The sequence below is a fragment of the Musa acuminata genome, chromosome BXJ1-1, assembly GCF_036884655.1.
Source record: "Musa acuminata AAA Group cultivar baxijiao chromosome BXJ1-1, Cavendish_Baxijiao_AAA, whole genome shotgun sequence".
Classification (NCBI taxonomy): domain Eukaryota; kingdom Viridiplantae; phylum Streptophyta; class Magnoliopsida; order Zingiberales; family Musaceae; genus Musa; species Musa acuminata.
The window spans coordinates 19688536-19700479 of NC_088327.1; the positions used below are offsets into that span (position 1 = coordinate 19688536).

An 11944-nucleotide genomic window follows, 5' to 3' on the forward strand; every position below is an offset into this window, starting at 1 on the left:
GACCAATTGACCTACATCCATGGATGAAAGAGGAGCAAATCACTACTATAAAAGAGGGACTATTACAAATGCCTTACGAAGATGTTCCTAGGCCATAAAACACCAGAATCTATTAAACAAGAAAAACCCAAACTATAAGCTCAAACTATTTAACTGAGTGTGAACTTAAATCCAAAACAAACACTTAGATTTTTCTTATGGTACCTCTAACTTCAAAGCTTAAATCCTTATTTATAATTTTAATAAGAGATAACAAACTTAATTTTTCCGATGTGGGACTATGGAACTTGCCAAACTAACAGTTCATACACTCTTATGCGTAGAGAAAAGAGGCATACATAATTGGGTACAAATGCATGCTTTGTCTGCAGGACATAGGTAATGGATGCTTCACATCATGACCATGACTTTTGTACTTCTGGTTTCCTAATGAAAACAGAAACCACTGTTGCACAACTAGTAGGAATGTTGACTTGATTCTGTAATTAAGATCAATCATTGATCTCCAACGTAAATACTTCTTTCATTCCCTGTGTCACATTCCAGCAAAAGAAACCAGCAAGAGAATTATCGGATTCTGCTATTACCCAACACCAATCTAATCTTTGGTTCAACAAGTGATTTCAACTCACAAACTTATAGTTCAATGGTCTATGTACAGCATAGTAGTTTACATCAACCCTCACCAGGCCTCTCGTTGACAGGAACCTTATGCACTGAGCTGTGCTATTTAGCAAAATCCATCTCTCTAAAGAAAGAATTGAAAACTTTTTTTCTCAAATTAATCACAAGCTGAGTTTAACTGATACTGGAAATTGGGACCTCAACAGCTTCCTGAAGAGGTTCTAAGGATTCGACGATATCTCTCATAAGTGGCCTTGCCTTCGGATTCCGGTCGAGACAATGGTAAGCCAGCATTGCCGTCTTCTGGACAGCTTTCTCTGGATAGTCTCCTCCCAATCTGGGGTCTATAATGCTAAGAACTTTCTTCTTTTGAGTGAGCAGTGGGGCAGCCCAGTCAGCAAGCGTCTGTTCTCGGACTGGACGTGACTTGTCAAGCGATTTCCTTCCAGTGAGGAACTCGAGGAGGACGACTCCAAAGCTGTAAACATCGCTCATTGCAGTCAGATGTCCTGTTACAAGCAAGAAATTTATCAGGTTAGCCAAAACTATACGAAAAGTTTCACAATTATATATAACTACAATGCAGAAAATAACAAAAATACATCAAGATCAATGGATCAAGAGGGAAAGAACTAACCAAAACATTTATTGGGTATCACATACAGTGTATGGCCTGCACTTATTTTGTTATCAGTTCCAATTAAATCACTCTTTGTGGCCCAGATTCTACATTTTCTGTATCAAATCACTATTCAACTGAATTATTTATCGTATTCAATAGGTTTTTCGGGACATGCTAATCACAGTAGCTGCTTCAACTGAATTATTTATCCTATTTTTTAAAACAACTTATCATTTATCATATTTTAGTAACATATACTGTAGGCGAATTCTTTTTTGAAATCATACTCAACCTTATCTCTGTAGTGATTCAATTCTCATTTGTGATTCATCCAATGGCATTCTGATGGTAATTTTAAAGAAAAGATACAGAATTGCATTATTAGAAGGGAAACTATCGAACTCCCAAGTGAAATATTGAACTCCCTTCAAATAGCAAATATGATGGCCTAAAGAAACAAGAGCATCTGCCTGATTTATGTAGGTGTATCATTGTTTTGGTTATCTTGTTTTGCTTCTTTGCTGTTTCCAGGCTTTAATGATTCAAAAACAGTGGTCTAAATCTGCCCTATAATCCTATTATCTGTCTTCTGTTTTTCATGATGTTCCACAACTAGGTATCACATTTCTAAAAGATGAATGAGATTCATCATGATAACAACTTGAAATTTAGCTAGGATCTATTGTATATAAAGCACATACTCTTATAATCTCCAAAAGCAAATCTAGCAGAACATGGAGAAAAAGAAGGTTTCATGTCCAACATCCTGCATATAACAACAAACATATCTAGAAGAGTGCACTTTATTGCGAACATATAATAGAAGTGTATCACACAGCCCAACACAAAAATAAGTAGAACTTTTAACATGAATATTTGGTAATTTATTGAAACATCATATTCACATCTAAAGCATTATTCACAACCAGAACCAATGAAGCAAATGTCTTTACAAATTCACTGAGGTTCTTCCTTCATACTACCTGTCATAATATACTCTGGTGCTGCATATCCATAAGTTCCCATTATCCGAGTAGAGACATGAGACTTATCACCAACTGGTCCATCTTTTGCAAGCCCAAAGTCAGAAAGTTTTGCATTGTAGTCCTGTGAATTAAAAAGAGAAGCAATTGTCGATGGTAAAGCTTGACATATGGTAGAAGCCATGAACAAGATGAATGTTAAGGTAACAGAGTGGCTGTATTGATGGTGGCGCTTCTACAATTGTCTACATAAGTAACATAACAATGCAAATGCTTCATGAGGGAAAAAGCAGTAATATTAGCCTTCTATTTGTTAGGATTGCTCTCCATCTAAGATGAGTAAGCCTCTTTGCACTTGTTAATACGAATAAAGTGCATATTCACAAGGAATATATAATTCACAGACACAAAAACATTACAAATGCTACTGCAGTATGATAGTACAGGAAACAATGAAATAAATGATGGATGAACATGCTGATTAATTACTTTATTATTTCTGGTAAACAATCACAAACTACTTTAATAATCTTAGAAAGAACAACTCTCTCATCGGACAATCATTTAGGCATAAATACGATTAGGAATTGTTTAACAAATTGTTCAATAGATTTTACATGATGAATATCCTACTAAACGTGGCATTCTGGTATACTGCTGAGACAACATAATGCAGACACAATCTAAGGTACCAACCTGGTCTAGCAAAATGTTGGATGTTTTAAAATCACGAAATATGACTGGCTTTTCAGCTTCATGAAGAAAAGCAAGCCCTTTAGCGGCGCCAAATGCAATTTTCATTCTGATAGACCAAGGAAGGGGAAGCAAGACTCCTATATGAAAAAATATTTTCAATCAGCCAATCTGTGACGTAAACATTGTTTACTTAAAATTAGAATTGAAGAGTCAGCAACAGATAATACTTGTAAGTAAACAGAGAAATGTACAAAATATTATATCGAATTTTATGATGAAAGTATGATCAACCATGTATTTTGTTAAATCTATACACACAAGAGATACTTATTTTAATTTCACTTCCTAAATAATTCCTCACACAAAGTTATACAATTGAAAGGAAACACATAGATACAACAACAACAACAAAGTCATAAGTCTCAACTATTTGGGGTCGGCTATATGGCTTTTTTGCTACTATCAAGGTCCGTAAAATGTCATATATTTAGTTAAGTTGAGAATACTTAAATGTTTATTTATTGTTTCTATAAAAAATTTTTTAGATCTTCCTCTACCTCTTATCGTGCCACTAATAGTAATCATTTCACTTCTTCTAATTGTTACATTCGGAGGCTTCTAAGCATATATCTATACTATCTTAAATGATTTTATCTCATATTATCCTCTATCGAGCGATACCTAGTTGTTCACGAATAAAAGTATTTCTTTTTCTGTTTTCCCTAGTAACTCTACATATCCATCTCAATATGAAAGGAAACACATAGATAAGACAAAATATCATCTTGATATGATGACAGTACTATATAAACACAACTTCCTCCTACCCAAATGTTTGATTTCATGAGAGTTTATCCATAATATACAGTACAGCCTTAACACATCTAACTTCTTCAAAAAAATAATAGAGCAGAAAAACTGTTTCAACATCAGCATTTATATTTGTAATAACCTTTTCCTTCTCCTTTATCATTTCTGTTAGCATCAGCTTGTCACACTCTCAGAGATTCAACACAGAGGAGATCAGAATGTTACACTCTCCAAGATTCATCAAAGAGGGGAGCATCCTTTTGATTGTCACAGGCAGCTATTCTAATGTTTAAGGATCCTTGTCAAACTCCTAGAGAACCCCATCTCACTGAAAAGTGGGCATCAATATGGGCCAAGGTACAGGCAAAGAAGAATAATTTATTTAAGATTAGGGAGACTTGAGAGGTAAATGTAACCAAATTACTACTACCCATCACAGAAGACAAACTGCACACTTTAGTTGATAAGTACCAAACAAAATTTTGATGGCACTCATCTGGCAGTTGAGCATGAGCATCTTTTCAGATTATTTGGATGCTTCTATTCCACCCGTATATGTTAACCTTGATGGAATTTCTCAAGGAAAAACTTACATGATAAAAGTTGGTTATGGATGACCTGCAAGGAGAAAAAGGACTCCTATAGAAGGTTGAGGTCTCGTTCAAATACCAAACTGAAGTAACAATTAAATGACATGACAAGAAAAAAAAAATATTGAAATTGACCAATTTAAAGTAAGCACAAAATGGCGCAAAGGGCAAAAGCAAATAGCATTGGCTAAAGTAACTCAACGTATTGAAACAATTCGGAGTTTGCTATGAAAGAAACGGATGAATATTCTTTAATGATGACCTAGAAAATTAGGTAAATTTCATGTTGCAAGTATCCACATGATGTACAATAAAACAAAAAGTATTAACAGAAAAATGGGTATTTACTTGAGAAGAGATTGGATTCCACACTTCCCCGAGCCATAAACTCATATATCAGAACTCGATGCTCATCTTCGCAGCAGTAACCAACCAATTTTACCAAGTTCGGGTGAGAAAGTTGCCCAAGAAAAATAACCTCAGTCTACAAACAACAATTGTCTATCAGAACTGACTAATAGTGATGATAACCAAGAAAAAAAATATATATATATATATGAGTTTTTTTTCTTTAAAAAGTTATGCTGATAAAATAGGATACCAGCCATTCCCTGTGACCCTGGAAACTGTTATCACCATCATGGACTTTCACAGCTACTTGAAGAGGTTGAAGCCCCTCCTTTAGATCTTGAGTGACAAATCCCTTGAAAACACTACCAAAGCCGCCTCCACCTAGAACATAGTCCTGCCTGAAATTTCCTGTGATAGCCTTAAGTTCATCAAAAGTGAATGCTATAAGTAGGTTTGTTGCAGTAGTCCCTCGCAAGTCCTCGACTTCCTCTGGGTTTGATGGTAACTTGCTGCCTTCCTTTTCCTCTTCTTTCACCAAAGGATTCTCGACCTTTGGAAATTCTAATAAAAAAAATGAAAACTAATAAAGTTTTAAGCTTGGAATAAAAGCATTCACAAGTGCTAGTTCTTCCAAGGGGCAGTTAAAGTTGACCAAGTATCAAGAACTAAAAGATCAAAAACCAAAACAAAAAGAAATTATTTGGGACCTGCCTTCAGTGAATTCCCCACCTAAAGAGAATTTGAAAGTTCAAAATCAAAAACCAAATATATGCATGTTATCCCTTGCGACATAAAACCCTTTGCAATCTATGATGTCATGATCTAGATCTCTCTAACAAGAAAACCCATATCACCACCAAAATTATTAAGCATGAGAGATGACCTTAGATTAAAAATCTTGTAAGTGGTACTGCTTACAAGATTTCCAACTTGAAATTTTAAAGAAATTCAAGAAACTGACCTGACTTTGCATTGGAAGATACTCTGTAGCTGGATGGACTCCCCCTGAACCAGCAATTACCCATTAATGACAAGACTTCCTCCAAATCAGCGAAATGCTCAGAAATATACCACAATCATAAAACCACTCTATGCCGCTTGCCAAGATATTATTTCCAGCACAAGTGGGAGGGTGGAGGAGAGAGAGAGAGAGAGAGAGAGAGAGAGAAAGAAGGAGAGAAGGATTTCTATGCCAAAGGAAATGAAGGCTTGGCGATCAAGAGCTACATGTGTCTGATGGGACCTCTCAGCATCCCGGCGCTTGTTATTATACGGTGGGTTTTGCTGTGGTTGGTGGAAGGCAACAAAAGAGAGGAATGTTCAAAAAGAAGTTTTTTTTTTTCTTTTAGCATTCTTTTCATATTTATCTATATATTTTTGGCATGGAACTTTGAAGTAGATACATGGAGATGAATTAACACCGGGCCAAGGAAGTCCACATGGGTTTTGGCTTCAAAGAAGGATAGGAAAATGTGACTAATATCATGGAAGTGATGAGATTAAGCAGGCTTACTTCATCTGTACTCTCTCTCTCTCTCTCCTATGAAGAGATGAAGTAGGCGTGGTTGTCCTTTTCCTTGGTCTCCTGTTGGCATCACGGGGTGGTGTTCCTAAGTGGCCCAAACACCTCCATTCAGCAGGAGTTGCTGTAGGTGGAGAGATGGTGGTGACAGTATAGTTGTGTTGTTTGAAGCAGTCTTAATTCCATCACCAGGTGTGAGTTAAGACACATTTCATCCATTTATCTCCCGACTGAGAAGATTCTTGTCATCCGTCAGCCTGATGGCAGAAACCAAAAAGGACGAGGAAGGAGGGCTGAACCTTCTCACCCGTGTCTTTTTTAATGTTGGCATGGTCAAAGCTTCACCAGTTACTAGCACATTCATTAATCTCCGACGAGGGCTGAACCTCGTCGGAGATCTTTCATCCCAAGTTCCATTTTCACCTTACAAAAGCAGGATCTTGTTTTAGATATCCAAAGGACTTGCTGGCAAACTACTTTGCCACAAAACATTTAAACTAGTATTCTTTGCGAGAACAACTTCTCAATCGGCAGCCCTATTAGCTTCAGCTTGGAAGTTGTTCTTGAGATTAAGGACGCATGCATCTGTGAGTGGAACTCATTAACTGCATCGATTATCTTGGATCAAGCGTGGAATCCCTTCCTTTGTAGCCAGCTCAAGCCCCTCTTTGATTGCAAGTGCTTCACATCTCAAGGCCTCCCCTTCACTAGTCAAACCCGAAACCAGCATGCACTTGTCTCATTCCGCATGAGTGTAAATGGCTCAAGGACATGATAGTGATATAAGTGTTGGGGGACTGATTGAGCATGGGCTATGGTGGATTTGGAAAACCTGTTTAATAGGATGGTTGTTAATCCAGAAAGTACAAGATTGTTGTGTCTATATATATTGTGCTATATATGATGGTAAAGAGGTATGCCAATTCTGATGACTCTTTGGATGGAAAGACTAAGGATGACATGACAATTGAACAGATCTCGTCGTGTAGATGTCCTGCATGGCTCTCAACTCCACATCTCAAGGATTACATTAGGAGTATGTTTTTTTTACCAAATCAGAAAAAAAAAGAAGTGCATAAAACTGCTAAATTGCTAACCAAAAACTCAAAGAAAAACTCAAATATATACATTAATCTCATCACAGAGACCACAAAACCTTGAGCAATTACATTGAATCAGCAAGAACACCGGCTTCCTAAGTGATTCAAATTACTAAAGTAGCTCCAACTGCAGCTGCAAGCTCAACACAATCACATAAACTCATACCATCAGTACTGATACTATGCAAGCACTTACAAGTTCAGCCACAAACATATTAAGATATATGCGATTCTAGTTTTTTCAGACCCTCTCTGCTGTAAATATAGTTTTTTTTTAACAAAAAGAATTATATTGCAGTAAGGATTAAGCACAAAATTGAAGGGCTTGGGATCATCCACAGAATAGAAAAATTGGGAAGAACCAGATCTGCCAAAAACTATCCTGAGTTTGTCAAGCAAGTGTAAAATATCATAAAAAAATAGCTCTAAAAAACTAAGGGATAGGGGATAATCCTTTGATAAAATTTACAAGTTACAAAAATCTGATTTGATCCAAATGTTGGAAAGTTGTAATGACGCATCAGTGTTAAGGCCCTCCAATAAAGCCATAATCTTTGCCATTAGAGGGTTGGAAGCTTGGCAAGATCCTCCCACCAGGCACAGCAAGGTGTTAGAAGAATTTTTGAAGGGGTAGTCGGTGCTTGTAGGGAGTTCCATAGATATAAATGAGCCATCAAACTCCAAATAGTTCTCAAAACTTATCAGTTCATCTTTAAGGTAGTCATCAAAGGCCACAACAGATCCCTCGGGAACTTGGTAGGACTCACAGGAATCATTAGCAGCTAATATAGCCCTCCTTAATGGGAGAAGAAAACCTTTGCAGGACGATTGTGATACTTGTATCATTTCGATTGCTCCACAAGAATCAAAGGCAGGTAGCAATAGTGGCAAGAAGTCTATCTGGGGAAGGTTTGTCCGGAGAAGAGCCCTCTTTAACCTAAGCACCTCGAAACTAGGAGGACATGAATTAAAAGTAGTAACAAAGAAGCTACTGTAGGGATTCCCTCGACTCTTGGGCAAAACTGCAATCAAACAGGATGTGCGAGGCAGAGTCCAAGTGCAGGTCATAGTCAAAGCATGTGTCTTGTTGGATAGTGTTAGAGATGACGTTGGAAATGGAGAGAGGTGGTTCCAGAAGAGTTTCCAAACGAAGATTTGCTTTCTAGGAGTAATCTTGAGCCACTGGATCACCTTCTAGCCCGGTCTAGGATCCTTGGGAGTATAGTGTTTGGCTAGGTGCTTATAGGCGTTGCTTGACAACTGTAGTGTCTACTAAATTATGGGTCCAAACTTTAGAATCATCCTCCGTTTGTTGTGGAATATGAATGATCAAAATTCTTTTTTACCAGCAAAAGATGAAACAAAGATTATAAAATACTCAAATTCCAGTGAGAATTAGATGTAAAGTATATCAATCATTCATCCAAATAAAGATAGGCCATTTGTTAATAGGGGTGGTGTCTAACCATGCGTCATCCCAGATTTTAGTGCTACGATTGTTATTAATAAGCTTTCTAAAACTATCTTTAATGTTAGGCAAGCTTTAGGAAATATTTGTATATGGTGAAAGTCTTGTTAGGAAGTTGGGAGGACCAAGGAAGAAAGCTATTATATTTAGCCAGAAAAATCTTTACCCAAAGAGAACTGTGAGCATTTAAGATTTGTCTTGAATACCAAGATCACCCTGTTAGGAAGAGTCATAGTAACCTAACTTACTAAACACATTTTGCTATTGCCTTGGTTAGTTTGATGAATTTGGCAATGAGGTTATCCGAGACCGAGTAGGATGTGAGTTGGGAGAGACTTAAGCAACAAATTTATAAGGACTAGCTTGACGGCTCAAGAAAGTAGGAATTTGTGCCACCCATTGATCTTACCTGAGGTTTTTTTAATAAGTGTACTCTGGAATTTATCTTGCAATCTGCCTTTATACAAATAGGCGCTTAAAGAGTTAGTTATAAATTAAGTTTTGGATCTTGAGGGGGGAGCATACGTTTGACGTTGCAAATTTGATTTTAAGATATGTAAGTTTTTCAAAGATCATCAGGGTCTTGAGAACATCGATATAAGATTTAGAGTTGGTCATAAAAGATAAGAGAATATCATAGGTGAGAGATTTTTATACCCTTCCTATTGAAAAAAGTAATTTGATTATTTTAAATAATATCATATATCACATAAGAAACGATTTGTTGAGTGAAAATAAAAAAACATGGAGAAAGGGGGTCTTCTTGCCTGATCCCATGCTCGCTTTTAAAATAGAGAAAATGTTTCCCATTTGATCATGATAAACGAAACTATGATATAAAAGTTTACGAGAAGCTTATTGATATGTTTCTTATTTATATAAGTTAGGAAAGAAGATCTTTCTCAATAGAGTAGTGAGATTTTCTCGTACAGTTGAAGAAATCTTATCTGCTATCATGCCCCGCAAGATGGTGCTCATCTCAAGGATGCCGATCTTAGACCGATGCAATGAAAATAGTTTACGGGCGAGAGGCTTAGTAAGTGAGTTTACTAGTTGATTAGCCATATATATATGTGAAAAACACATGGTTGATGTCGGATAACTTGATCTCGCACGAAGTAAAAGTCGATGGAAATATGTTTCATGTAAGAGTAGAACACTAGATTGGCACATACGTAGGTAGCTCCGACATTATCATAATATATTATAGAAGAAAGACTGGATTCGATGTTAAGTTTCTTGAGCAGATTCGTGACCTAATTGAGTTCTGCAACAACGATGGCAATAGCATAGTATTTAGCTTTAGTCGTAAACCGTGCGATTGTCTTTTGTTTCTTAGAACTTCAATTGATTAGATTAGCTCCAAGGAAGATAATATATTCTAATGTAGATATTCTATCTACTAGTCATAGGTGCTTTGTAAGTCAATCACGTGAGTGATGACAAGTATGACTTGACACGTAGTCTTTTTGCTTATTATTATTATTTAATATTTTATCACTTTATATTGCCTATTATATGAATATATTGTGATGTTCATGGATCTGTGCAATGGGAATCGAATCGTGATGAGATCACGATAATAAGACTGATTCGCCTTTAAACACAGATCATAAATAATCCTGGTCATAGGTTACTCGAGAGGGACATCGAGATAACCAGACAGACTAGTGTGTTGTATATCCATCCATATGATGGATGTAGCTGGTCTCATAGTTGCTCATGTGGGGGACACTAGGGATATAGTACATGTGCTCATTGGAGAATGAGTTCATTGATTGATCCGCTTACGAAATGTTGGATGGTTGATGAAGCCTTATTATTGGATAGTGATTCCATTATTATAGTGGTGTATCTGGTCCTTAGACTTGAGATACCAAGGATGTCCTATATGAGTACTCCACTCTTTGATACTGGACTTATAGGTCTGGAGGTTTCAAATCTAGCACAATTGGTCATCGGGAGTTGTAGCCAACCTTATGAGGGCTATTGAGTGTTGATAGATGATCATCCGCTCTAGTGTCATGAAAGGAATATCTCATGTGTTCTTGCTCAAACAAATCCCTGGCTAGGATCATTTAGATTGAGAGAAAAAGAGTTCTCCAAAAGAATCCGATTAGAGTGAGACTCGTGTAGAAACTATATGGGCCTAACAATACCATGCTCGGTATATGGTCTTTGGGGTATTAGATGGATGAGGGATTATAGATACATGGTAACTAAAGACAGATAGGTCCAAAAGATTAGATTCCCCTGTATCGTTTGAGGATTGTGGCGTAGTGGCCTAATACGTCCGTAGTCGATAAGTCGAGTGAATTATTATGGAGATAATAATTTACTTAGCCAAAAAGAGTTCTTATAGGTATGACTTATGACCAATTCGATATTGAGCCTGGAGGGTCACACACATATAATAGGCGTTGCGATGAGTAGAGGTTCGGATATGAGATATCCGTTGGAGCCCCTATCTTATTGGATATCTAATAAGTCCCTAAATTATTGTATCCTATGGATGAGATACAATAAGAGCTAATAAGAGATTATTGGGTAGAGACCTAGTAATCTAAGAGGCTTATGTAGTTGAATGGAGATCCGATATCCAATATGGTATGATCCATTATGGTTAAGTTGACAAGGGGTCTCTATAAATAGGAGGAAACCAAAGACCTATAGGCTAGAGGTTTTTTTGGCTACCTTCTCTTATTCTCCTCTTTCCCTCTCCTCATACTATAGCCTCTATTTGAAGGGGTAGCCCATTCTTGATTGCGTGGTGCTCGTGATGAAGAGTTTTGGGCATCGATTTGAGGAGCATCTTCATAGCCTCTACCATGTGGATCACCATTAGAGAGGAGGACAGTTGACCTCTTTCATCCTCTCCCATAGATCTGTAGGTTTTCAGGGATATACGATCTCCCTAAGTAAAATATAATCTTTCATATGCGCATTTTTCAGTTTTGCAGATTTTGCGCACCAATCTTCACACATCGACGACCATAATTTATGGGAAATTTGAGGATTTTGTTTTCTATTATTTCACTATACATGTGATGTCGTCCCTTGATTTCTTGATAGTGATATCAGAGCCAGGTTGCTCATGCAAAAGATTAGCTTTTAAACTGCGTGTGTTGTGTTTAATCATGTTGAAATTATTTTGCACGATTGTTACAATTTTTTTGTT

At 36.9% G+C, this 11944-nt stretch overlaps 1 protein-coding gene across 1 annotated transcript; it reads right to left on the reverse strand.

Moving 5' to 3' along the window:
- Positions 1 to 604: 604 nt before the first annotated feature.
- Positions 605 to 5971, reverse strand: LOC135676896 (probable serine/threonine-protein kinase PBL16). Its single transcript, XM_065188594.1, has 6 exons — positions 5638 to 5971; positions 4927 to 5237; positions 4674 to 4809; positions 2926 to 3062; positions 2230 to 2353; positions 605 to 1133 (listed from the first exon to the last, which is right to left on the reverse strand). The coding sequence occupies exons 1-6, from the start codon at positions 5699 to 5701 to the stop codon at positions 799 to 801; spliced, it is 1107 nt and encodes a 368-aa protein (XP_065044666.1). The 5' UTR covers positions 5702 to 5971; the 3' UTR covers positions 605 to 798.
- Positions 5972 to 11944: the final 5973 nt, after the last annotated feature.